The 27619-nt window shown below is 49.0% G+C and overlaps 1 protein-coding gene across 1 annotated transcript; it reads right to left on the bottom strand.

The window, feature by feature from the left end:
• Window positions 1-859: 859 nt before the first annotated feature.
• On the bottom strand, window positions 860-27354 carry nck2b (NCK adaptor protein 2b). The gene is made up of 4 exons (XM_047030598.1): window positions 27144-27354; window positions 9940-10182; window positions 2710-3470; window positions 860-2304 (listed from the first exon to the last, which is right to left on the bottom strand). Exons 2-4 carry the CDS (start codon window positions 10163-10165, stop codon window positions 2110-2112), a joined length of 1182 nt encoding a protein of 393 aa, XP_046886554.1. The 5' UTR covers window positions 10166-10182; window positions 27144-27354; the 3' UTR covers window positions 860-2109.
• Between the last annotated feature and the right edge of the window lie 265 nt (window positions 27355-27619).

Genomic DNA, 27619 nt, shown 5'->3' with positions numbered 1-27619 from the left:
CAAAGTGACACATGAATCAAGTTTAAAAAAACCGGCACACTGTACTGAATTACCAGTCCTCAAACCCATATGAAAATACCAAAAAAACGGAATTTCACTCGAGGCTCATTTCCCCAACAAAGCGAAGGTCTGGTTGGGGAAACGGAAAACTCCGGAAACTCCTGAATCCACATAGCGGCAGCTCCCCGAGGAGGAAGATGGACAGATTAGATGTGAGGTACAGCATCAGACCCATCTGGATTGGATCTGACACTGTGTTTAGCTTGAGGAGAGAGACTCTGTGACTACAGCAGCCTGGGTAATGGCAGTATCAGCATCAGAGGCCTCATTAAGCTCTGTTTCTCCTGCTCCCTGTAGCCCCAAATCTCTCTCTCTTTCTGTGTCTCTCTCTCTCTCTCTCTCTCTCTCTCTCTGTCTCTCTCTCTCTCTGTCTCTCTCTCTCTGTCTGTGTCTTTCTCTGTGTGAAGACCTAGGCTACATTCCACGCATTATGACAGCTTATGAAGGAAGCGAGCTCTTAGAACAGTATGTTCGCTAAGCTGTTATTTCATTAGGGCCTCTGGGTGCATTTTCTTTTTTCTTTACGCATATGCTGCCATCTGCTGGTGGAAATGGGAACAAGGCAGTTGTGATGTACAGTTCCTAGTGTTACCATGATCTTTTTAATGAGCTGCTGCCTCGTTTCAGAAAGCAGTGGAATCTTGGATCACACTTGTTCTGCTGGGTGCAAGGCGAGGTGTTATTGTCACCATGAAGTGTTAATGATGAAAACTGAAAATAATGAAAATGGTGAAATCTTTACAAATGTTGTGCCAGCACAGGCGGATATAATGAGAACTGTTGACAATCATACTTTTAGTTTTGCTTATTTAGGAAATCTTTTTATTGAACAAAAGCCTTTCAGAATGCACCATACTTGGAGTTGGAGTAGAGTACCTTTGCGCTGTATATAAATTAATATATTTACCTTTTGTTCTGTTTAAATAGACATATACAGCTGACACGAGAATTAAATTACAGTGCTCAGTAACATTAAGACAGATCTTTAGAAAAAAAAGCAGAAACATTGAACCAATGGTAAACAGATGGTCAACCCCCCCCGCCCAAGCCCCCCCCAAAAAACAAAATAAAAATAATTTTATGTTTGTGAAATGGTGTCTTCAATTGGCTGCGTCTCACTCTTCGGAGAAATGATGGGTTCACACATGGGCACATGGAACACAGGCAATACCAGGGTGGCACATTCGGTTGTACATCTAAAAGACATTCGACTCACAGCATACTATGGTTAACATGGTCGCTTCCACAACACAACACCAGGGGGCGCCCTAATCCCTTCCTGGCTCAAACACGGTCCCGGTTCCCCCGTTCCCCTGAGGGACGACTCTCCAGCCAAACCAAGCAGCCAGATCTCCCCGACACGTAAAGACCACTTCTCCCTTGCTGCGCTGGCCACTGTCATATATGGTCGGTTGAGGAAGACTTCCTTCCTACAATGGCTGGATACTGGTTTCTGTCCCCACAACTAGTCAGTCAAAGGTATCCAGGGTCCAACTGGATGTAGGTAAACAGAGCGTGGGTGTAGGTTTACCTCTGTGAAACAGCTCCAGAACGACCTCCAAACTCATTTCGAAAAACTCCATTCCCCAAGTGCAGCGATCACCTCGATGCAGAGGGAGGAGGTCTGAACCTGGGAAGTTGTGCTGTTCACCAGCCATGCCACAAGGCCACAGGGTAAAGGCGTTTTCCGGACATCTGTCCGCACAAAACGAACGCTGTCAAGCGATTCGCCGTTGCCCAGTAAGTCAAAAGAACGAGGAAGAGAAGGGTCAGTCGGGGAGGAGCTACTGTGACCAGCGGTTGCTGCTGTATTCCCCCCCCACTCGCAGAGTTCCATGGCAACCGTAGCGCAACCGTAGCGCAACCGAAGCGCGTGCCTCCGGCGTTCCACGACACCGGCAGAACAGGAGAGGGCTCAACACGCCTGCAGCGTCTCCCACTGTACGCTACAAGATGGCTCGTTGTTGGGACAGGGCCGCGCCAAGGGACGGTGCTCCGGTCTGCGTGCGTGCGCTTGCGTGTGTGTGCGGGTGTGTGTGTGGGGGAGGGTCACAGGAGAGGTCGGACCAGGTAGAGTTTGTCTCCGTGCTCGCTGGTGAAGATGGGCGCTTTCTTGTAGTGCTCCACCAGCTCGTCCATGCTGGGGAAGCGGCGCTGGCCGATGCAGTACACGCCCTCCAGCAGCTGCACCTTGAAGTGTTTGTTCTTCCCCACGGCCTTCAGGGACACGGAGAAGTCGCTGGGCTGGGGGGGGGGGAGGAGGAAGGGGAGAGCGCAGCGGGGGAAGAGATTAGAGATGGGGTGGGGGAGGGGGGGAGATGAGGGGAGTGAGAGAGAGGGTTGGGGGAGTGGCGGAACGACGGGCGGTCGGAGGAGGAAGTGGTCGGGAGGACGGGAACACAGAGGGGAGAGTGGAGGGGTCAGATAAGGGACAGCGGAAGGAGGGGAGGAGAAGAAAGAGAAGGCAGGGGTTAATGAGACCTTTCTCAATCCTTCGACCAGCAGGGGGAGACATAGTACGTCTTCCCGGTGAAGTATCTCCCCCCCCCCCCCCCCCCCCCCCCCCATTATAACCCACGTTCAGCAACTCCAGACGAATGAGTGCAGATTCCCTCCTAACCAGCCGAGGCACCCTGTCCCAACACTCACCGAAGACTCGCTGTCCCGGACCAGGAAGTCCCCCTCGGACGCCCGCTCGTTCAGCGCGCACTCCGCCTGGTGCCGCGTCACATCGCCGTAGTACCAGGACTTCCCGGCGAACTTGCCCGTGCTGGAAGGCCCTATGGAGGTGATTTGGGGGGAGTGGACGGAGCCGGGGGCGGAGCCGGGTGCGGGACCGTCGCCGAGGACCAGGACGTAGTTCTTTGGCACCAGCCCCAGCAGGCCCCGGGCGTTCCGACAGCGCCACCACTCCGGGTCGTTCTCGGGCTTCTCCAGGACCTCCATCACCTCGCCCTTGTCAAAGTTCAGCTCCTCGTCCGTCACAGAGCTGAAGGGGTACAAGGTCTGGACTGTGTGGAGGGGCTTGCTGCAGGGCCCCGATTGGCCGTTGACCAGCACCGCCGCTCCGCCCACCCGCTGGTAGCCTGGCGACGGGTCCCCCGAGGCCGCCTCCCCCTCCCCTTCCTCCAGGACGTAGTTGGAGGGGAACCAGCCCACCTGACCGCCGGAACCGCCCCGCCACCAGCCGTCGCTGCACTTCTCCATGACGACGACCTTCGACCCCTTGACGAGAGTCAACTCGTCTTCGCGCTCCGCCACGTAGGCAAACTTCACCAGCGCCGGGATGTTGAGGTCGTAGATGCGTTCGGCCCCGCCCCCTCCGCTGCCATTGGACAGGAACTCTGCGTCGGTGCTCGGCGTGGGGGAGGCATCGCGGGCGCTGGTCTTTCTCTTAGTCTTGCCAAGACCTGAGAGAGAGGAGGAGAGGGAGGGAATTACCCACTGACTCCGTAGATCATCGGATATTATTGTATGCATATAGAAAGCAACATACATACACAATCAACTCATTGTGCTAACAGACGAAAACACTGAAAATAACATCTCAGCATAACTCCTTTCAAGCTTGTTAACCCTAATCTGTAGAGCTGAGGCGAACATCCTTTCGAACTTTAAACCGGAACTCTCCGAGAGGGTGAGTGACCAGTCAGAAGAGGATGCACTTCACCACATCTGACGAGAGAGGGGCATTAATTAGAACCGCTGGTGTTTGCAGGAGCTGGCTCTCTCAGAGGCCGCGAGCAGTAAACACTTCAGGGCGAGCGAGGGAGCGAGGAGTATCGAGCCTTTCTAGCACCGAAGAGGCCGTGAGTGCTGCTGGCGTATTGGGTAGCCATGCTAATTCCCACCTAGCCACCACGTTGCCCGGGCCCCCTTCTGATACAGGAAGTGCAGATCGGATGACGCCTGAGAGGACCTGGCCCCCTCGCTGGAAAATGCTGACCCCTTCCTCCCCAACTTCTTTCCTACACCGCTGTCGACTTTCCATCCGCATATCAACCCCTGCCTCTCTCTGCCTCTCTCTGCCTCTCTCTCTGCCTTTCTCTCTGCCTCTCTCTCTGCCTCTCTCTCTGTCTCTATCTCTGTCTCTCTCTCTGTCTCTCTCTCTGTCTCTCTCTCTGTCTCTCTCTCTGTCTCTCTCTCTGTCTCTCTCCCAGAAGGGTCTTTATGAATGTAGCTCTCTGGAAAAACACATGGAACGTCAACACATCTATACCGCATCTCTTAGCCCGCTACTACGGTTCATAGCAGTGTGACTCAAACCCGACCCTATGGTGTGTGTGTGTGACGCAACACCTGACAAAGAGCTGGTAAATAGTGAGGAAACACTGAAAGTGCAGCCACGTATGTCTAGCCAAAGTCAACCTCAGCAAGGAAGACGCCTCACGGAAGGTCACAAACAACACCTCCCTATCTCTCTCTCTCTCTCTTCTCAGATTCCTTCCTTCCCCCACTCAAGCATGAAACGAGACCAGTCAGTCTTTGTGTGACCTGTTCCAGAAGCTTCCCTGCACCCCCCCCCCCCCCCCCCCCCCCCATGCGTGAACGAGAGCAGGGCTTTCAGCAGGAGAAGGGCTTCCGTGCGTGTGCTCCCTGTGGGCCACCGGTCCTTGGAACCACCCGGAAGACGCATCGCATGCAAATGGTACAATGGCTTCGACTCGCCCCGGGGCACGCGTGGGTGGGCTCAGGGATTCGAGGTGCGTTTGTTCCGATACATACGGTTTAACGGCAGACTGCCACGGGAAGCATCTGTCACGCTAGTCGGAAACGACACGGAGCACACATCCAAGGGCAAACTGGACACATGACTAGGTACAGGACATACTTCAATGTATGTTTTGTTTTTAAGTAAAAAAAAAAAAAAAAGGGTTACATTCCCAAGCAAAACCTTGTGGAATCAGATTCAGCTCTGTGCGAGTGGCAGTGTGTGTGTGTGTGTGTCTGTGTGTGCCATCAGGCGGTGGCACACACACACCGCACTGGGTTGAAGATGGCTCGATGTGTCATGCAGTAGGAAAAAAAGACCTGCCATTGATTTGGGAGGCAGTGACCTGAAGCGTGTGAGGGGGGGGGGGGGGGGGGGGGAAGGAGCACGGCTGGTGAAATACCAGCACTTAGCCCCTGCCCAGCAACCCTCCACCAGCCCTCCGTCTCCCACAAACAGACCAGACAAGACATTATTTATGGATTCCACAAAAAATAACTGGGGAGGGGGGGGGCGGAACAGTGCTGGAATAACATTTCAGTTTCCTTCATGTGGAAAAAGGAAAGAAAAGCATGAGCAGAAATCTGGATGTATACACACAGACACACACTTTGATACACGCATTCATGCAAGCACACACACCAAGTCACAGCAATGTGTCACACAAATCAACTGATGAGTGACAGTATGGAACGTTCCTTTTGCCCCCCTGCCAGCTGCAGGGCCGGCCACAACGCCACGCTACTCTCGCCCGCTCCACGACAAGAACACGTGTACAATAGCTTAGCGCAGGTGAGTAACGCGACATTCAGCCCACCTCCAGCGAGAGCACACTGCCCAGCCTCGTCCACAGCTTCGGGTACGTGGGTACGGGGCGTCTGATGGGTGAGCTAAAGCTGGGTCGATGAGATGTTGCGTGGTGACGACTCAAGACACAACCAACCCTCACCCAGGTGTGCGTTCAACACTGGCGGTTTAACAAGAGAGCTACAGCACTTCCAGTCTTTTAATCCAGCGTGTACCTGGAGTATAAATACTGTTGGGATTTTGTATTCAGTATATATTTTCGATATTTCCCAAAACGAATGGAACCATATAGGTGCCTATGGGGAGAATGATGAACCGGTATGTCCTTCCGCAAAAAACGTTCAGTCACTTGCGGTTGACAAACAGCGAGACATTAGTTGGCCCTTGCACACGGAAACTCTAAGCTCAGCAGTGCTGAGTGCCGTTAATGTTCTCCATTAACGCCGACTCATGAGGACAGAGCCTTCTCCTTCACCTGCAGCTGTGTGCCGTAGGATCTTTCCAGAGTGTCATGGACAACAGGCACAGCCGGCATCGTTTTCCTACACAGGATTTTTGGCAACTTTGGCAGTTTTCACCTCGTGGCACACGACAGAGCCGCAGGACAGCGATGTCTTTTCCGCGCGATGCAATTCACTGACTCATGGAGCCGTTGAGCGTGGCGTGGCTCTCTGAGGTCACTGCGGTTGCCCCGCGCACTGATTTTGCACGAGCCGACGTCATCTAGAAAGGTCTGTGGAATTATGACTGCCCAGGACCGGCTGAGTTATTCTCTCATTTTATCTCCTGCTCTCCTTTCTCTCTCTCCCTCTCTCCTAGGTGTGCAAAGACACCGATTAATCATAGGGCCGACCGAAGCTTCATCTCCTCCCCTGATTGATTTTTTTTTTCTTAGGGGGGGGGGGGGGGGAGAAATCTAACTGTAGCAGAAGGGGAGGGATATGGTCAGCCATATCCTGAAATACAAATCACAGAGGAAAGTCAAATGTAAAAAAGATGATAATCAGGTTTCGCCGGCAACTCATTTTCTTTCAATTACAATTTTTGTCTCTGGCCAGGGGGGGGGGGGAGGGCTGAAGGGAGGGGGGGAAGGAATCCTCTCCGAGTGCTCGCTGAAAGAACGAGGGAGGTTATGAGAGCTGGAGAGATGGCGAGGGGGATAAAGAGGAGCGCTCGCTTATCTCCCAGATGATCCCTTTGAGGTAGAAAACCCCCTCTGACGATCTGTCGTGTGAGGAGTCACAGCCAGAGCCGCCTCGACGCGGGCCGTCTCCCCCGTCTGTTCCCGGCTCAGAACGCCACGCCGCCACGGATCTCCGCCACTCCAGGAATTCCACCTGGTACCGGCGAGCGCATCTCAAACGTTCCGCGGGGAACTCCCAGGACGGACAAAGAGTAGCTACCGACCCTTGGCGATGCGTTAACGCCGAGGCGCAATAGGGACCTGTGGCGTGGCGACAGTTCTCACTGGATGAGGGGAGGGGGGGGGGGAACAGACAGGCGTCGTTAAGTTGTCGAGTTCAATCCAGAGAGATACAAGTCAAAGCACAAATGCCAGAGGTCCAAATCAAGGCCCTGGGGCCAAATCTGGAAAATCTGCACGAGAAAGGAAAGTTGACTTGATATGCAGACAACTTAAAGAGAGGTGGGATGTAGACACATACGCATATATCCGGCCCCCTGATGTCATTCTCATTCCCCCGGTGTTGCCCTGAGTGAAATTGAGTTTGACACCCCTGCTCTAAGCCGTACTGATTAGCACCCCGATTAGACACCATGATTATTCCACAAGAATTAGTGTTGAATCCACTCATCTGATTAAACCACCATTTGTATGTTGCTTTGTTTTGCTAGACAGGCCGCAAACGTGCACACGGCATGGTGTGTTTGTCTCTAGCATGGTGAGCACGCTCAGAGACTGATAGCAGGAAAGACAATGTCAGCCTGATGGTATTTGGAGTGTCAGGAATTCACAGTACGGAGCCCTGGACACTAACAATCACGCTCTGACACTTCATCTCCCAGGGTGCACGGGAGGAGCGGCGAGCTCACTAAGAGCCGTGCCACTCCATCACTACAGCCGGCCCGCCGGAGTGGCCATGCCTCTGTCTTAAAGTACTTTGTCTCTCGCCAGCGCTGACAAGATTATCTCATCACTGAGCTGGCTCCTGCATGGGAACAAAGAGTGCCCCCCCTCCCCCCCAGCACCCTCCCTCCCTGCACCCTCCCTCCCAGCACCCTCCCTCCCTCGCTCCCTCCCTCCCTTAATCCCTGAAATTCTGTCAGGATTCTATTTATTTATCACTGGCAGCTCCTGGTCGGCGGCTACATTGATTTGGGAACCGTCACCGTTTGTGTATTGCTGTTATTTATTAACCCTGAGGTCTTATCTACGACACTCCTGGATCAGTCCAAAGACAGAGCACAAAGAGGACACTTTTCAACTTGGAGAAGCATTTTTTCAAAGAATAAGAGTTTCTTTTTCAAAGAATAAGAGTTTCTTTTTCAAAGAATAAGAGTTTCTTTTTCGACTTTGGGTGAGCGTGTCACTCTTCAGAATGTGGCACGTTAGCAAGTGTACTCTCCGGTGTTAGCCTGTAGCGTTAGCGTACCACCAGAGAACACGTGGCCCTTAACCTCTCGCTCTTCTAGGAGCTGCTTGACACGTCGAGGCAAGTTGGAGGTCACAGGGTGCATTCCACTGACAGTGAGCGACGGACGGACGGACGAGTTCCACAAGTTGAAAGAGCCTGACGTCGTTGAGGGATAGCTTTGGAGGGCGGAGGAGTCAACAAGGCTATTTTTAACAGTCTACTTCAAAACGAAGAAAAGAAATCCTGAACGATGGCCAAATCCCACCAACGAGGTCCAAATTTGTATTTATTCTTCATCAAACTGAAGTTTGACACGCTTAGCTGAGTTCAAATCCGCCCTAGCTTAGAGAAGCTATATTTGACCCAAACTGAGGTCAGAGGTCAAGTACTGACACAACAACAACACAACAACCATCCTGTCAAAAGTCCCTTAACATGTGGCATCAGTCTCTCTCCATGTGTCCTACATGAACACCACCTCCTGTACACCCCGTCACTCACGAGCAGTAACAGTTAAATCAATAATCCATAAACTAGTTTTTAGGTATACCAGCTGAAGAGGAAGATGAATTTCATAACACTGTTCGGCATTAAACCTGACATTTGGAATCATCTTCAAACTCTTGTTTACTGCTTCCTCCACCTCCTCCAAGCGCGCATCTGGAACTGATCAAAATGCCAAGGCCGTCCCCAGTATCCACTTACGGAGGTTCATTAATTAGCTTCAGCGCCGGCGTAGCGTTCCGGACGAGGCGTTCTAATCCGAGCAGGTCTCGAGCCAGGCCTTTCTCTGGCTCTTCAAGCCTCATTAACACCCCCTCGGCTCTGAGAGGAACCTCCAGACGTTCGATCCCGAGACTTCACCTAGCCCGTAATGAATAGCCTGAGAGACCAGCTACCATCCACTCGCCTCCCTCCCTCATCCCCCCTTCCCCACCCCCACCACCACCACCACCACCACCTCGTTTGATAAGCCTTTCGACGCTGACCTCCTGGAGGAGCTGTTGCTGAGGGGAGCTCATTAGTGCACGGTGCGATGGTTCTCAAAGAGCAGTGCGTCCGCACGGAGGCCGTGATGGGGCTGAGCTGCAGGGTGGCACGGCTGGGGCAGAGGACAACCACAAGCCCTCTCACGGGTTAAACACTCCGCCACCACACTGCCAACAGCACTGGTGTAGTGGTGTCTGGGTAGGTGGGTAAACAGTGACTTTTAGAAGGTTCCCAAGCGATCCCGACGCATAAATCAAGTCGGGTTGATAAACAACGTTTAAAAGAGTGCGCCGGTGATACTACGCATAAGTCGATGTGAGGTTCGCGGCTCTTCGCAGTCGAAGAACCATTTCCACAAAATGAACCACTGGGAAATAACATTATTTGAACATAGGCTGCTGGCTAGTTCTGTCGAGCTTGAATCTAGCTCAAATTTAAGAGGTTATATATGGCAAGTCATCTTCCCCTCCCCTTTCCTCTAGGGTGGCTATACTCCGTATAGCTGAGTAGACGCAGCATCACAGCTCTGGCCCTGCACCACTTCGGCTGCTGCACGGATCTTGAACCAACTTCCCAAAACATCCCTGAAGGGACTTGGCCTACGAGGTCAACACCCAAGAGCCGCAGTTCCAAATATCTCAAACCCTGAAAACAGGTTTGGACTTGTGTGGACCATGCGACAAACAGATGAGCCTTCACCTCCCACTTCCTCCCCCCCCCCCCCCCCCCCCCCCCCCCCCCCACCTCCCCCCTCACAGCCTCATGGAAGGAACTTACCGAGGGTGTCCTTCAGGTTCTTGACCAGCGAGCCCTTCTTCAGGCTGTTCTTGCGCTCCACGTAGTTGGACGGCACGTAGCCCGTCAGGTTGGCGGCGTTGCGGACACGCCACCACGTCTTGGAGTCGTCCAGCAGCCACAGGCGCTCGTTCTTCCTGATGTCCAGCTCCTGGTCCTGCTGGGCCGTGTAGTCCCACTTGGCTACAACTATCACCTCCTCCGTCATCTTTCATGGAGTCGCCTCTGGGGGACAAACACACGGGGGGGGGGGGGGGTCAGGGCGGGGTTAGAGGGTAAGGCTAGCGCCACCACTAGCGCCGGGACTTTGTTTGCGGTTGGTGCATTGTGTGTGTGGGGAGATGTGGGTCATTTTTCTTAGAAGCTAGTCTGTGTGTGTGTGTGTGTGTGTGTGACTGGCCAGACAGATGTTGTTAGACATCTGTCGCGTGTCTCGGTTATCCTCAGGATGCAGGCGTTCCTGGTTGGCTGACACGCCAAGTTGTGTGCGTGTCTGCGTCTGTGTGTATGTTGTGTTTCACAATTCAACATGTATAAATAAATGCAATCAAGGAATGGGTCTCTCTCTCCCTCTCTCTCCCTCTCTCTCCCTCTCTCTCCCTCTCTCTCCCTCTCTCTCCCTCTCCCTCCCTCTCTCCCTCTCTCTCCCTCTCTCTCCCTCTCTCTCCCTCTCTCTCCCTCTCTCTCTCTCGCCCACGTGGGACCCTGTTCTCCATCACGCCGAGTGCCTCTCCCTTCTCATGAGCATTTCTTATTCATCCTAAACGTCTTGAATTATTCAGCAACACCCCGAGAGGAGCACGGTGCCATGTTAAATGAGTCTATAAACACACGACTTATGGCGCTGGAGGGAGAGTAAGATAGGAAGGAGAGAGAGAGAGAAATAGGGGGGAGGGAGGAGAGAGAGAAGGGAGAGGAGACTGGCAGTACCATAAGGCCCCCCGGCCTAATAAGGAGCACATCAAACAAACCCAGGCAGGTAGCCACTCCTTCACTGGAGAACAACAAGCTTCGGGCGTTTTCTATTTTGGGGGCTGGAGGATGGGGGAGAGAAGGGGGCTGGAGGGTGGGGAGAGAGGGGGGGGATTGAGGGTGGCTTGAGGGTGGGGAGGAGGATGGCTGGAGGAGGAGGGGGGGGGTGGTACAACATGGAGAGGGAAAAAAGAGCGGGAGAAGAAAGACAGTGAGGAGCGGGGGAAAGTAGAAAGTGCAGGAGGGAGAAAGTGAAAGGCAGAGACGGAGGAGAGAGAGATTTCTAGAAACAAGAGAAGCGCCGAGAGGCGCCGAGGAGGAGGGAGAGAGACGGCGCCGCCGGGGGGGGGGACCGGGGGGGAGAGATGGACGGAGAGAAAGAGCGAGGGACAAACGACAGAGGGAGACAAGAAGACGGGGCGACAGAGAGGCACAGAGAGAGTCGGTGACCTTCAAAAGTGCTTACGGGCTCGCGTCCCTGGAGAGGCTGTGCGTCACACACAGATACTGCCGCCCCAGGCCGTTCTCTCTCTCTCTCCGCTGTCACTCAGAGCTCGGACGCCCAATCATCCTGACACGGCCGTGAGCCGGAACATCCCTCCCCCACCCCCGCCTCCACCGGGGACACCCAAAGCACCAGCATGGGTAGGAGGTAGAGAGAGAGGGGGTGGGGGAGGAGTTAAGAGTGCAGGGGGGGGCTGAGACGGCGCTGCAAGCTTCCAGAAGTGTCACAGTAAACACTGGCCACTTGTCAGCCGAGCGTGGCCGGTCTTTGCCCCCCCTCTCGTTGGGTTAAGCCGCGACTCTGGAGGGGGAATCACAGTGATGCACTCCTGGGTGGTGCATCCTGACTGCTGGTTCCACCCAGGTCACGCTTCTCCTTTCATGACACACAGTTGTCAGTGGGGCCTGTGTTCAGTGTGTGATCTGAATTAGAGGCAGACTAATTTATCGGGACTATAACAGATATAGGCCTATCGGGGGTCGGCGATATGCGCCAATTTGAGAAAGAAACTGAAGTTCTATAGGCACAATTTTATGTTTTTTTTCTTCATGCGAGTTAAATATTCTGTTCTGTTTGTGGGGCTTTTTTGGTTTAGTTAATTTAGAATAAATTAAGTGATGAAGTACTAGTCAGACTCATTCTGTATGTTACATTTACATTTATGCATTTAGCATAGCATAAATTTTATCCAAAGCGACTTCCAAGAGAGAGCTTTACAAAAGAGCATAGGTCACTGATCATAACAACGAGGTAGTCCCAAACATTGCAAGCAGCCAAAACATGAAGCATACATTGCGTAAAACTAAACAAGTGCCAAAAGGGAAGACCCATAAGAGCATGTTAAAGTCTGTTGTTAAAAAACATGACATTTCCTGCCTCCATTACATATACAGTGCCCTCCAAAAGTATTGGAACAGTGAGGCGAATTCCTTTATTTTTGCTGTAGACTGAAAACATTTGGGCTTGACATCAAATAATGAACGTGAGACCAGAGATCAACGTTTCAGCTTTTATTTCCAGGTATTTACATCAGGATCTGATGCACAACTAAGAAAATATCACATTTTGTTTGAATCCACCCATTTGTCATGTGAGCAAAAGTATTGGAACAGATATACTTAAAACATATTTAAGTGAATAAGACTTAATATTTAGTTGCAAATCCTTTGCTTTCAATAACTGCAGCAAGTCTGTGACCCATTGACGTCACCAAACTTTTGCATTCTTCCTTTTTGATGCTTTCCCAGGCTTTCACTGCAGCCTCTTTCAGTTGTTGTTTGTTTTGTGGGGTTCCTCCCTTCAGTCTCCTCTTAAGCAGGTAAAATGCATGCTCTATAGGGTTTAAGTCTGGAGATTGACTTGGCCAGTCTAATACCTTCCATTTCTTGCCCCTGATGAACTCCTTTGTTGTTTTGGCAGTGTGTTTTGGGTCGTTATCTTGCTGCATGATGAAGGCTCTGCCAATCAGTTTGGTTGCATCTTTCCTTAAATTGGCAGACAAAATGTTTCTGTAGACTTCCGAGGTCATTTTGCTGCTGCCATCATGTGTTACATCCTCAATGAAGATTAATGAGCCCGTCCCAGAAGAAGCCATGCAAGCCCAAGCCATGACATTACCTCCACCGTGTTTCACAGATGAGCTTGTGTGTTTGGGATCATGAGCAGTTCCTTTCTTTCTCCAAACTTTAGCCTTTCCATCACTTTGGTAAAAGTTAATCTTTGTCTCATCAGTCCATAAAACTTTGTCCCAGAATTTTTGAGGTTCATCTCTGTACTTTTTGGCAATTTCCAGCCTGGCCTTCCTATTCTTCTTGCTAATGAGTGGTTTGCATCTTCTGGTGTAGCCCTTGTACTTTTGTTCATGAAGTCTTCAGCGAACAGTAGATAGTGATACCTTCACTCCTGCCATCTGGAGGTTGTTGCTGATCTCACTAACAGTTGTTTTAGGGTCTTTCTTTACAGCTCTCACAATGTTTCTGTCATCAACTGCTGATGTTTTCCTTGGTCTACCTGTTCGACGTCTGTTACTTAGTACACCAGTAGTTTTCTTCTTCTTCAGGACATTCCAAATGGTTGTACTGGCTATGGCCAATGTTTCTGCAATGGCTCTGATTGATTTTCCATCTTCTCTAAGACTCACAATTGCTTGTTTTTCACCCAAAGACAGCGCTCTGGTTTTCATGTTGTTTTCACCTCTGAATACAGTCTGCATATACAAAACCTATCTAACCCAATCTGAACCTGAGTGTAGACATTCAGTGGTATTTATTGATTGAATAATGTATGTAATAGGACACACCTGGGCAACAAAACACACCTGTCAGTCACATGTTCCAATACTTTTGCTCAAGTGACAAATGGGTGGGTTCGAACAAAAAGGTGATATTTTCTAATTTGTGCATCAGATCCTGATGTAAATACCTGGAAATAAAAGCTGAAACGTTGATCTCTGGTTTCACATTCATCGTTTGATGTCAAGCCCAAATGTTTTCAGTCTACAGCAAAAATAAAGGAATTGGCCTCACTGTTCCAATACTTTTGGAGGGCACTGTATTTGTGTGTTTGATAACCACATTTGATCATAGCAAATAAATTGTGTTTTCGGGTATCTTTTTTGATATGATATGCAGTATATGTACACACAAGAATATCCGCATTGGACATTATGTATTCCCAAAAGGTATTGGAATCAGCCCTAAACATCCAGTGTCTGGATAATCAAATTCAACCCAAACCCCCGAGTTCATCATCTACTGACATCCACCATCTCTCTCTAGAGGGAGAATGTTTGAAACGAGGAATGTTCAGAAGCATTCATTTCCATTTTTGCGCCTGATATTTATAGCTCTGCGCACCAGAGCTGTCGAATATGTTCAAGAAAGCCACCGTTGTTTGGTGGTGGTGGTTGGGGGGGGGGGTGATGATGTCGCATTTCAGGAATCCTCCGCTTAGTCACCCGAGAGTCGACTGCCATGTTGAAACGTCACCATGGCAGAGATGCTGACCTCAATGTCTCTCTGGTTGAATAACTGCGAGATGTAAGGCAGTATGAAAATGCCAATCCATCGTTTGTGCTTAAATATCACCAAAACCGGAATGCTAGTCTATTTGAATAAAATATAATTGCATTCATTAAGCAGTGCATTTTCCTTAAAAGCACAGGTGGTTACACCTGTTCCAACAGTGCCTGTGCAACGTCCGTGTGCAGCCAGAGCACATGTTTGACCCCAGCCTGGCCTGTTGCTGCTGGGTTTCCCGTCCTCCGCTTCCCTGACATCCAAACACCTCCTTACATAGCAGCCACACGCACATCCCAGGCACTGTCTCGCAGAGAGAGCCTACACCGGGAACAACTCCCCAAATCCATAAGGAGAGCCTGCAGCAGACGACAGAATCGGCTTCGATGCATTTCAAGAACACCAATCCAGTAATAACTGTCTCCAATGGCGGTTGTGTGAGGTATGAAGGTTGCCAGGTTGGGGGGATTTCCCCTTGGGAGAGCAGGACTGGCTGGATGAGTATGGGAACCAGTTCCCCCATGATGGAATGAGCTCTGGACTCCAGTACCCTAACGGGTTTAAAACGGAAATTCCCAATCTTATTTCGCTCTAATCCAATCAGAGGGGCCTTTTATTAGTTTGTGGCAGCAGAGGGGAAAGCATGGGAGAAGTAAGATGGAGATGGAGAGAAAAATGTGTCCTAGCTCAATCAAGCACGTGCACGTGCACAGTCGACAACACTGCCAAGTCTGACTGTGCTAACAAAGACGGAGCAGAGAGTGGAGGAAAACGGCCTGTGTTGGATGGAGACTCCCCAGCCTCACGGCCGCCAGCCGGGGCGGGCGCTCGTGACCTCCGCGGGGAGCCAGAGGTCAGAGGGGCTCCGAGCCGCCCCGCGTGGCACAGACGCTTTGGCTTCAGCTCCGCCTGCCAGCTGTGCCCTCTCGCCTCGCGTCCCGTTGACGCGGCGATGGGTCGCGGCTCACCTGGGCTTAACCCCCCCCCCCCCCTCCACAGGAGGGGCCAGGCCCCGGTCGTGCTATGCCAACGGAACGACATGTCAGCGAGGGACGAATGATTTAAGAACGACTGCGTTCTTAAAGCATACCACCGGAGCACTACTCAACACGTGCCACAGCAGTAAACAATGTCTGTGGGTGTTCTCCTCCGGGTGTGGATCCCGTGTAGCGTGTGGATCCCGTGTAGCGTGTGGGAGCTTGAGAGATCCCAGCGGGGCTGAGGTCTCTGTGGGCGGCAGGCTCGTCTCAGCGCAGGCCTGCTTGCGCCCCGGGGCTAGCTAGCTTTGGCTTCACGGTAAAAACAGGCGGGCGGAACTGAAGCAGTGACGGTGCGCAGGCCCCCACCACCGCCACAGCAGCTGGTGGACTAACAAGAGCCCTGCGAAGACCTGCTGAACACTGCTGAGAAACAACCTGGCATCTGCTAGAGGGAGAGAGAGAGAGAGAGAGAGAGAGAGAGAGAGAGAGAGAGAGAGAGAGAGAGAGAGAGAGAGAGAGAGAGAGAGAGAGAAAGAAAGAAAGAGAGAGAGAGACGGGGGGAGGGAGGGAGGGAATGAGAGAGGGTTAGAGAGAGGCTGGGTGAGATAGTAAAACAGAAGGGTGTACAGAGGGAGATAAGTGCATGGAGGGCAGGAAGGCAGAGAGGGCGGGCGGGCGAGAGCAAGTCAGCAAGGGAGAAGGAGGGAGGGAGAAACAGAAGAGTGGAAAGAGAGAGATAAGTACACAGGGAGGGGGAGGAAGGGAGAGAAGAGGGGAGCTAAAAATAAAAACACAAGCTCTCTTTATTAATATTCTGCCCCATAAGGGGACTTTAGTTTCAGTGTGATCACTAAAGCCCAGGCGCAATAATCCTGCACTCTGCCCCAAAATCCCCCTCAGCATCGTTGTTGTCCTTATCACAGTATAATCTCTGCTCTTGGATCCGTCTGCCAGCTCCAGATGAATTCATGGCTTCTGTTCAGTCAAGCTTGCTACCTGGTGCCGTATGGAACGGTAGAAAGTGGTTCAGGAACAGTGGTGCATCATGGCTGGGACTTTAAAAGCATCCTAAAAATGTCTCAGCTCACTTGGGACACAGTCTCTGCCCTGGCTTCAACAGGCTCCAAACAGCAAAGAACTGTGGTGGAATTCAGGTGTTCTGCTGCAGGCTTTGGGTTTAAACCATGGGGGGGGAGGGGGGAAGGAGGGCGAGAGACAGACAGAGAGAGAAAGACGGGGGGAGGGAGAGAGAAAGAGAGAGAGAAAGAGAGATTGTGTGTGTGTGTGTGTAAGAGAGTGAGTGAGCGAGTGACTGAGTGAGTGAGTGAGTGAGTGAGTGAAGGAGAGCGCGTGAGAGCGAGCGAGCGAGGATTTGCACGCAAAGTAGTCAACCAACAACGCAGGTGGAGTGTAACATCCAAATGCAACGATCAAAACGACCAAAACACTGATTTGTGGGTATTGGGTGGAGAAACAGATAAAGAGAAGAATAAAGGAAGGCAAGAGGTGACCATTTTATACCAGGGCCTGTCTTCTGATACTTGCCGTGTCAGATTTCAGTCTGGTCTCTCTCTCTCTCTCTTCCTGTGGCCCAGAGTCAAACATGTGACTTGTACTGAGAGCCAGCTGCTGGGAAAGGCTTGACCTCCAGAGGCAAGGAGGATGAGGGAGGGGGTAGGTGCCTGGAGAAAGAGAAGGAGGCCATGGCAGCAACAGAAGGCGACCCCTGCACACAGGAAGTCAGAGTCGCGATCCCCCGTGACCCCTGGGAGCGCCGCGAGAGCTGTCACAACACAAACAACCCATTGAGTGCCTCGGGGTCAAAACTGTACGCCCGCAGGCTGGGAAAGCGACGCCGCTACGCTAGCTAAGAGACGTTCCTCGGCATACACAAACGTCTTCCCTCGGTCTCGTGAAGACTTATCGCTCTGTGAACTCTCACAGCCTCCCGACGCTTGGCGACGCAAAACACCCCCCCCCCCCCCCCGACATCGAGGCAAAGTGTTTGAATTGTACTCTTCATTGTCTCAGCGAGAGTTGTCCTTGGTGCGCTCCAACTGAGCTCCACAGACTGTTTAGCATTCAAAGCCAATCTGCACGCGAACACAAGAACAACAGATAAAACATCCAATTACGCCTGGTGAGATCCATATCTTTAATAGACTATAACTTCTAAAAGGCTGGGCGGGAGGGCTTACAGGCATTTATGTGGTTTAAAAAAAAAACTAACGTCACCTCAATTAGAGGAATTGCTCCACAAGAGCGAAGATGAATGGAGGGGGAGAGAGGGAGAGAGAGGTCCTGTAAAAATGTTCTGACCTTTTAAAGAGCTTTTCACCATGGCGCTAGGAAGGCTAAATGGAGTTGAATCATGCTGGCTCTTCCAATCAGCCTCCCCTCGTTCTTCTACGCCAAATGCCTGCCGAGCACGACAGGGGATAAGAGCTGCTTGGAGGGTCCACCACAGCATTAAAACCCTGACGCTACAGGTCAAATTCAAGCCCCAATGTTTAAGTGTGGCCCCCCCCCCCAAAAAAAACAACGGGTAGTAGGTGGTAGTGTGGGTGGGCGGATGCGCCTGTTAAGGGCGCGAGTGTGTGTGTTTGCGTGCGTCAAAAGGACAGTAGCCAGGTGAGTCACAGTTCGAGTGGGGAAGGTTTTCAGCACTGAGTTTTCATTTTAAGGCCCAGTCTCTCAAGCCCCGCCAGAGGCAACGCACAGCACTGCCCACGTCTATAAATATCACCAACCAACCTGCAGGACCACAGACCAGACAATAACTCTAGATGCTAGTTTCAGTTTCAGACCAGGTTATTTAAGGACAGCCGTCCCCCCCGGACCACCTCCGTCGCACAAGGCCGTTTGAACTCGTGGGATGAGATTGTCCTTCATACGTCTTCTTTGCTAATGACCAAGCTTCCTTTTAAAAAGGAGGGATCGCTTGGCTGCCAAAAGGCAAATCAATTGGAAAACGAGGGGCATTTGTTCCTCTGCCAGACAGCAGTCGTGGTGTGATCAATCTCACTGTGCCTGATTTCAAAACACGGCAGAGCCCTTCAAGCCGTCGGCTTGAACGGAAACGCCAATTTGACTGTACGTGGGAGGCAGAATGTCTTTGTGGTACAGCTCTGTGGAAACAGTTGCCAACAGGACCAAATGAACCGATCCCAAATAACGGATTTGACCTTGAGAGCTCGGCCTTAACAGGGCTCTGGGGTAAAGGGAGGATGTTGATCTCTCTCTCTCTCTCCCCATCTCACAATTATTCTCACTCTCCTCTTCACTTCTCCTATTCCCCTTTTTGCAAACACAGAGACACACACGCATTCAGGCTGATCCACACTACACACTACAATCCCACGCTTTCGTTTACACCAGAGATCACGGAACTGAGGCCCCCCCCCCCCCCACACACACACACACACACACTTTTACCAATAGGAGGCCGGCCTCATTGTCCCCCCTTCAATTTTCCCATAGCTGCGGTCTATCCAACCCCTCAACCAATACTGTAAGGGAGGAGGGGGAGGGCAACAAGAGGGGCCTACACAAGAAGAGGTACCCTCCATTTCCACAACCAAGTGTTTCTTTGTAGGAAATGCACAGAAGGTAGAGACGAGAGAGAGAGAGCGAGAGAGAGAGAACGAGAGAAAGAAAGAGAGTATTGAGCAGGACTTGCATCATCCTCACAGTCGGTAGTATTCTAGGAATAGATGGCCGATGGGAGACATTTCCGTAGCCTGAGTCTGAGGTGATGGCACACGGACAGGCAGCAGTGCGAGGATCAAAGCTGCTATCCTTGTACCGGTCGGATCTAGGCCTACATCCAGAAACGTATCTCTCAAAGACTTCCATGTATTGGTGCAGTGAACCAACCTCCCTAAAGAGACAGTCACGAGAGACATAACCTGATTGCTCGCTCATATTGACTGCTTATTTGATGCTAGTCAATTTGCATAAGTGTCGACTAAATGGACAGGCTATCTGTAGTATTTCTGAGGGCTAAGGATGTTTTTGTGTTTTTGATTAAATTCATTCACTTTTGGATTTGGTTTTCTGTGGTTTTAATCATTCCTTTGCAGGAACAGTTCTCTAATACTGTGTTTTAGTTTTAATAAGCGAGGGCCATTTTCCTGTTGGTCCATCACAACATCGGTGATCGAGTTGACATAACGGACATGCGGAGACAGAACACATACAAACATGTTGTTTCTAACGTACACAACACACTGGTTCCATTTTGAACCAGCAATCAGCCAAATCAGTAACAATTAGGAGGGTAACAGTAGTCTGGGAGATGTGGTTCAACAGGGCCAAGAGGTCAGAGGAAGTGAATGTCACTCTGAAGTACACTGGCTTGTCAATAACCCCCCCAAAAACAGGGAAAACCATGGCGAGATGGAAAAGTTTGAGCAGATCACCAAAGTGGAGAACGGACGTAACAGATTTGAGATATGGACATGGGAAGTGTTCCACTCTTTCCATAAACCGTTTTTTTTCCACACACATCACAGCCGAAAAGGAAATAGAGCCACAATTGAGGTTCAAACAAATATTCATCAAAGCAGAAAGCAGAAACTGGTATTTCCATGCACACATTGGAACAAATAAAGGTCAGTAATGAGGACAATCTTGATTTCCAAAAAGGACAACATTGAATAGGCTATTACTTTAGAGAAAAGCTGACCTACTTCAGACTGCCTTCTGGTGTAAATTGAAGGGAATCTAGGATACTGAAGTGAATCATTCCTTCGATTCTCTAGACTTAGTCACCATTCTACAGTACTTGGAACAGACCACTGCAGGTCACAAATGGGAGATGTATGACTTCATCCTTATTGTCATATGTGTACACTTTAGACAGCCCTGCCTTTCTGCTGCTAGATGTTGGCTGGTCAAACATTACAGATGAGACAAACTTGCAAAAAACTGTCATTATCTAAGAGAGGAAGACATGACTCACAAACTTCCAGGGCCCAGCAAAACCATCTCAGCTGTCGTCTGTCAAGGAGCCCCTGAAAAGGTCAACTGTTTCAAAATGTTCAGCACATTTTCCACTTTGTATTCATTTACATAAGAAACGGGAGCAAAATGACTACGTTTGGTATTGGGACCGGAATCACATGCCAGTGAGGCCTATCGGACATCATTTGCAACCAGGGGCCAAACATTATGCAGCGTAGAAAAGTGCACCCACCTGTCACTATGATGAAACACCACCCATTGACGTGAGGAAAAAGTCTAGGTGGGTCTCATTCAAATATCCCTTATGCGGGCAAAAAACATTTGGCTTCATCAAAGAGCCCACTGACTTGAAAAAAAAATCTCTCTAGTCATTTTCTGCCTAGATAACCCCACCACACTGGGACAAAGAGTGCCTCTACTTTACAACCTTTCACAATGATAAAGGACCACTGGCACTTGGGTCATAATATGCAGGTGATTGCCGAGTTCCACATAATTAAATACAACCCTACACCCTAATACCCTGAGCAGGGGGGGGGGGGGGGGGGTCAGTCACATGGCAAACCAGCCGAACACACACTGACACACGCCAGAGCCCTCTCTCGAAGGCCAAACGCCGGTCTCAGTTAACACTCACAAACGGCCGGCTTCAGTAGACCCCTGCTGCCTGCTAGCCACCTGTCAAAACACATGGGCCCTCGATCCTCCCGACAAGCCTTGACAACACCAACATTCATTCATCCCCTACAGTCGAGCCATTCACTCAGGCTGGGCCTCACTGCTCCCCCCTCCCCCTGAGGATGACGCAGAACGGTCCTCCTGGTATCACCTCGTGTAAACCTACCTAAGACCAACAAAGTGCAGTTCATATTGTATTTTAATGACTCCGATGGTGATTTGCACACAACCAGCTTGCAAAGAAGCCGTCATGGATGCGGTCTACCGGACTGCATCCGTTTACAAGGGCAGGCTGACGGCTAGCAATGTGCTAATCTCTCTGGAAGAGGGTTGGCATGGTCTCCTGTGCTCCCTGTACTCTTGCCGTGATAAATCCCTAGTTGGCCCTCGGAAACAAGCAGGCCTGGGTCTGTTTTGGTTCCATGGGGAGAGGTTACAGGCCTCTCTCTACCCCTGGGCCGGTGAGAGAGCTGGAGGCAGACTCTAGAGCCGCAGCAAAGCGTCCTTCAAAGCAGGTCTGCAAACCTGTGCCAAGGTTGCAAGGTACTGGGCTTGTCCCTGCAACTCTACCATAGCTCTGAGTCCTTCTTGCCAGTGGCCATTAGACTCTGTGATAACTCACCATGAGACAAAATACTAGGTGTGCTGTTGGGGAGCCACTCAATCACCTAACCTCAATTCGACCTCACTGCTACCATACTGTTCATTCTCACTCCGAACTGTAATCATACAGCATTGTTTGCACAGACTGTTTTGCACTGTATAATTTTGGTACCAGGTACATCTCACAGTGCGCGATACACCTCTCTCTATTTGATGATTTGATTTATTTATATATCGAGACTGGGTACAGTTTGCTGGTTCATACTACATTCTGTGTCACCTACATGAAATTGTTTTGTTCTTGTCCATATACTATACATGTACTGCCCCCTTGTCCTGTACATATGTGCAATACCCATACTTAAATTTTGCATAGCTGTATTCTGTATCAGTGCTTTGCATATCTTTTCATTTGCATTGTGACACTGCGTATTTTGCAATGGTAACCTGCAACAACACGGACATTTCCCTTCTGGGAGGAATAAAGGGCCTTCGTACCCACCTACCTACTGCACATTCACACATAAGCCAGCAGAGTATTTCCCTGAATAAAGGTTGTCAACTGCGTCACCCTGTTGCCTAGACCACTTCCAGGATGTCCGTGACTATCTAGGTCATGTAGTGTGGACAAAGGCAGAAGAGGTCGTCTGGCTCGAAGTGAGTTTGATATGTCCCGGCTGTTGTCCTCCGATCAGCTGGGAGTTTATCTCATCTCATCTCATGGTTGTGATCCAGAGCAGAGGCTGCTTTGAGCAGCTGCTGACTGCTCTTTGGTAGAGTGGCTGTAGAGGGCCTGAGGGCACACAGTGACGGACTGGACCAGACCTGTATCACCGGGGTAAACCCCGATGCAGGGAGAGTCAAGGCTCACACTCTAACAACATGGTTTTATGACAAGGTGATGGAATTTGCTTCTTAATACGGAAATCTCTCCCTCCCCATACAAAGAAGGAAGAAAGTAAGGAAGGAAGGGCTATATTTCTTCGTAACAGCTGGATTTGTTTCATATTTGTCACCTTCTCCCATAATCATGACACTGGAGTTGTATGTTGGCTTTCAAGGGCCGTTGATACTTTCAGTCAACTGAAGTTTAATATTCCCGCAATGATCTCCAAAATATCCTTATTTGCATATTTTCGACCTCAGTGTTCCCAAAGATGGTCTATTCCACTCTCTGGAGCGCCTTGTGGGTATTCTCCTTCTCTTTTGGTTAGCCTAGCTGGTATAAATAGCACTGCTACATGCTTCTGAAGGGAAAAGAGCTACTTGGAATGCGGGAGCAGCGAGAGTGGTCTTCTCGAAGCTTCCTCAGGGACTGGACCCACAGATGGACGCTTGCCTCAGCCTTAAGCCGACTGACACAAACGATACAATAAGGGAAATAGAACATGTTTTATGTAGATTTGAGATTAAGTGTCTGGCTAGCTTTATCTTGTTTACATTGGAAGAGTTAGATTGATTGAATTTATTCAACGTAAAAAAAAATAAAGAAAATCTATTTTCTTCGTTTACTCTGTATCCTCTGGAGAAACCACTGCCATCCAATTTAATTCAATCCTATCTGTTCAATAATGGATGACTGGTTCCATGGATTCCAGCAGACATTCCTGTAAAGGTCATATTTGACTCATGACTCAGGACTCAGTGGCTGAAGCCGGGGTGGCAAACGACACATCAAGCCTATTCGAAACCAACAGCAAAATGGTGTGGTTTGTCATTACATGTTAAAAAGTGTGATTTAGTGCGTCATGAAACACTTGAAAACCTTTAATTTGAAAATGTAGCAGATACATGCGTAGGTCAGATCATTTCTGGCTGGTGATTTTAGCGTGGATAAAGTTGCTTTCATGATTTCGAGGCAAGTCCTAATTCATCTGGTGGAAACTGACAAACACGAGTGTTTTGGTGTGGTTGTGCGACACACATGCACCAAAAAATAATCTATTTTCTCACTACAAGTGCTACAAAATCTGACAAAGAGAGGATTTGTGCTTTGAGGAGTGCTTTGAAATAAAGAAAAAAAGGAAGAAAAAGACAATCGAGAGAAAAAAAGAAAAAACAGAGTGTGAAACTGAAAGCTAGCCTTAATACCCTGGGAAACAAGGGGCGAAGCAGGCAGGAAGACATTAATGACACATTAAAATGCCGGGAGGAAGCCAAATGGAGATGTTTTCCATAACTATTCACCTGCAGATGGAGCACAATTAGTTTCAATAGACAAAAGGCAGACGCAGCCAAAGCTGGCCCACAGCAAAGCAAAGCATGAAGTTATCATTCATATCCGTAATCTCATTCCAACAAACATATTATAGTTTTTTCCAATTGCTTAAGCACAAATTTGAAAACAGGGCTCACTTTGTGAAAACACAACACACGATTCACACAACTAAATGACACAAGTAGCAGCACACCTCCAATCTTTTGCAAAATGAAACACTTTGTTGAGAACTATAAATGTATAAAAAACAATTTCTGGCACTGTATGCCACACATATGGTTCATAAAATTGAACTGTTTGAACCAGTTACACACTGTTGTGCAAAATTAAACACTTTTACACAAACTATTCTTTTCTAATGATATAACATGCTTGATTTTTTCAGAGATGTTGTTACAGTAGAGTATGTAAAAGTAGTATGTACGTAGTATGTTGACCGAACAACACACAAGACAGATACTGCACACTGCTGAACATATTTACTGTATTTATCCACATTGTCTACGTAAAGGTTGCATTTCATGCAGAAAATCTGAACATATTTCAAATTGAATACTGTATAGTAGGCTATATTTTGTAAACACAGCTAAAACATTTGTGGAGACAAATGAAAGTATTCAGCAAATGAAATACAGTACATTAATTCAATCATTGACTGCTGTGAATGTGTACAAAAAAAGTACTGATGTAACGCATAGTAGGCTACATTTTACTGTACTGTAGACAGTAGAAAATTGTAGTAATCACCATTGCTCTTGTCAAAAAGTCCAAATGACTGTTGCAACAGTATATCTGCTGAGGTTGGGCTGAACTCTCTGTCCAGCCTCTCTCAATGTTGCCCCACTGTTCACAACATGGTCAAACAATGATGTTTGAATATCATTAGATACTGTAAATTTGGCCCTATTCTTCCGCGGCCTCCAGGTCTACCTCTCCCTCTCCCTGCCACTCTTCCTCTATGGGCTCCCCCTCTCATCCTCACTCTCCCTCTTCCTGCAACATTGCCTTCCATTTTTGATGAAGACAGGTACACTGATCTGTTGCCTTTTTATCATGCTTACACCTGATTGGTATGATTACAGTTAAGCACTTTGGTGCTTGCACAGCTGACGCCCGTGTTTGATCCATTCGTTCACATGTGTTGCATTTTACAAGGCAGTGTCTAAAAAAGGCAATGAAGTGACATCATCTTACGTTTCTGTGTCTAATGTAGAAAAGTGTGTTTAGTGATTTGCAAAACACTGTGTGTAGTATTTTGCAAATAGTGTGAGGTTGAGAATGTGCTTATAGTTGTGCAGGTCTGGGCTGCAGTTTTGCTCCTTGAGTGTCAGGTTTCACTAATTGTGTGTTATTTGACATTTTTATGTCTAAGAAATCGGAAAAAACTGAAGGAAATGATTGACTGAAATCATCAACTCTTTTCTCCTCCTCTGCTCAACAGGCTTACATGCGTTGGCAGGCCCAGGTACATAGGAATGACACAAGAATGACATCATGGTGTGCTCATTACGCCAATGACATCATGAAGTGAGCACAATGTTACAGCCTACACTCTCTCACACCTCTAAACATCACTCCAAATATTTCCTGTCAACAAGCAGTAAGCTACCAATAGGGCCTTTTTACACAGATGGATATCATCCTACCACAGTGGAAAACAGCTCTTGTGGTTTTCAGGAAGTGGGTGTCTAATGAGTTCCCAATGAAGGTCCAAGATGTGAGAAACCTTCAACTTCGACCTGCCTTACAGCATCAGGAAATAGCCTTCATCATAGCTGGAACCTGTTCGTGAATAAGTCTCCAAAGAAACAAACCGTTGCAAACAATGACATCTCTTGGATTGGGAGTCAGATGGCTGAGCGGTGAGGGAGTCGGCCTAGTAATCAGAAGGGTGCCGGATCGATTCCCCGCCGTGCCAAATGACGTTGTGTCCTTGGGCAAGGCACTTCACCCTACTTGCCTCGGGGGAAATGTCCCTGTACTTACTGTAAGTCGCTCTGGATAAGAGCGTCTGCTTAAATGACTAAGGGTAAATCTCTTCACAGAGTCAGTATTGGGGTCAGGCCTACAGCCCATCATGCCAGTTTAATGCCATCTATTTGCTTCCAAGCCTACAGTAAGAAGGGACAAGGGCGCAGGTTACTAGAGAGCCTAAGGTCTTAGTTATGAAGAAGCTCGGACACATTGGGCAAGCAGGTAGGTGACTGTCTCTGAAAATAATGAATTTAAAACCGTTTTACAGTTTTGCAAATAGGCTCCACTTTTGAAATGTTGAGGTGGTAAGTTATTGGTGGGCCCAGTTCATATCAGGGTAAAGACAAGACTAAAAACTCTGCACTACTACGTAGCCTAGGGTAGTATGACTTCAGTGATTTCGATTAACCCGTATAAAATATCATTTTTCAGGATGTATTAACGAACAATGTATCCTGCCACAGCACAGGTCCTGAGATGGTGAGTGAGTAAGACCACTTGCTGACTTGTGGTATCCACCCATTTTACCCTTAGCCCTAACCCAAGCTGTTAGTAGCTGCAACATGTGTCAGAATCTCGGAATTGAGTTTATTGGACCCGCATTTTCCAACGTGATAAATGTCTGTATCCACGATCCCATTGTCTTGAATGCAAGACAAGTTGTAGTACGACATCGTAGGCTTTTGTGGTATCATGATTTCAAATATGCACTAACTGCTTGATAGTATTCAATTTTCATACCCTGCTAAACCGTTATATAGGCTAGTAGAACAAGAGTCTGTAGAAGAGGACTGCTAAACTTACAGCTAGCTAGCTTTCGCTACAAGTTGCTCACAGTGGACTATATCAACTTAATGTTTGATATTACGGTTGCACTTAAAAGCCCTTTCAAAATAATATGTAACCCGACGTAATTTTACGTTTTGTCCATTCTAAAACGAGCAATCATATGGCATCATACCAGTACCAGTCATGGAGCTATTGTACCAATTTGGACAAAGCCGCGGACTGATAGAGGTAGACTAGGCTATTAAAAAACCGCATGGACTCACAAGAACAATAGTGTCCTCGATCCCGGAATCTAAACCGTGAACTTCCCAATTGGAATGATTTTACAACTATGTTACCAAATTTCAGTAAAAGAAAATTTGGATTTGCTCGATGTGGTTCCCTAAACTAACCCGTCATCACCGACTGCACCTCCCGTATAAAAGCGACCAACTTACTTTGCTATCAGTTCGTTTCGTTAGAGCGTGGATGTAAGCAAACCTTACCTTGGCGGTTCCTCCAGTTATATCGAAGGCACGTATGAGATATGGAGATGTAGGTAATTTTTTTCAGTTTTGCAAAGTCGGTATTCGTTGGGAATCTTATTTAATTTTTCTTTTTTCGCCTGCTCATGTAAGGCCTGTCAGTCTCCTGCTCGCTGCCTCCTCTAGGCTTCCTCAAGCTGCTTGTGCTCAACCAAACCCACACTGCCATGGACAATGACGTCACGCCTGCCATAGGAGAACATAATGCAGTCAACAAATACATACACACACCCACAACAGCAACATTATGTAGGCTAGTGTTACCAATGATTAGTAAAATACATGTATAGTTAAAAAATCCAGCAGGCAGACTACTGAGTAAGGCATTGTTGTCATTGTGTACACACAATCTATAAACACATAATATCATCCACAGGAGAAACGTGCTTTCCACCTACCGCCCCCACCCCTCCTCCAATCTGCCTGACCTAGCAGCA

This window comes from Hypomesus transpacificus, chromosome 12, assembly GCF_021917145.1.
Source record: "Hypomesus transpacificus isolate Combined female chromosome 12, fHypTra1, whole genome shotgun sequence".
NCBI lineage: Eukaryota > Metazoa > Chordata > Actinopteri > Osmeriformes > Osmeridae > Hypomesus > Hypomesus transpacificus.
The sequence above is the reverse complement of the archived record's forward strand: the minus strand, read 5'-3'. Positions and strand labels throughout refer to the sequence as shown.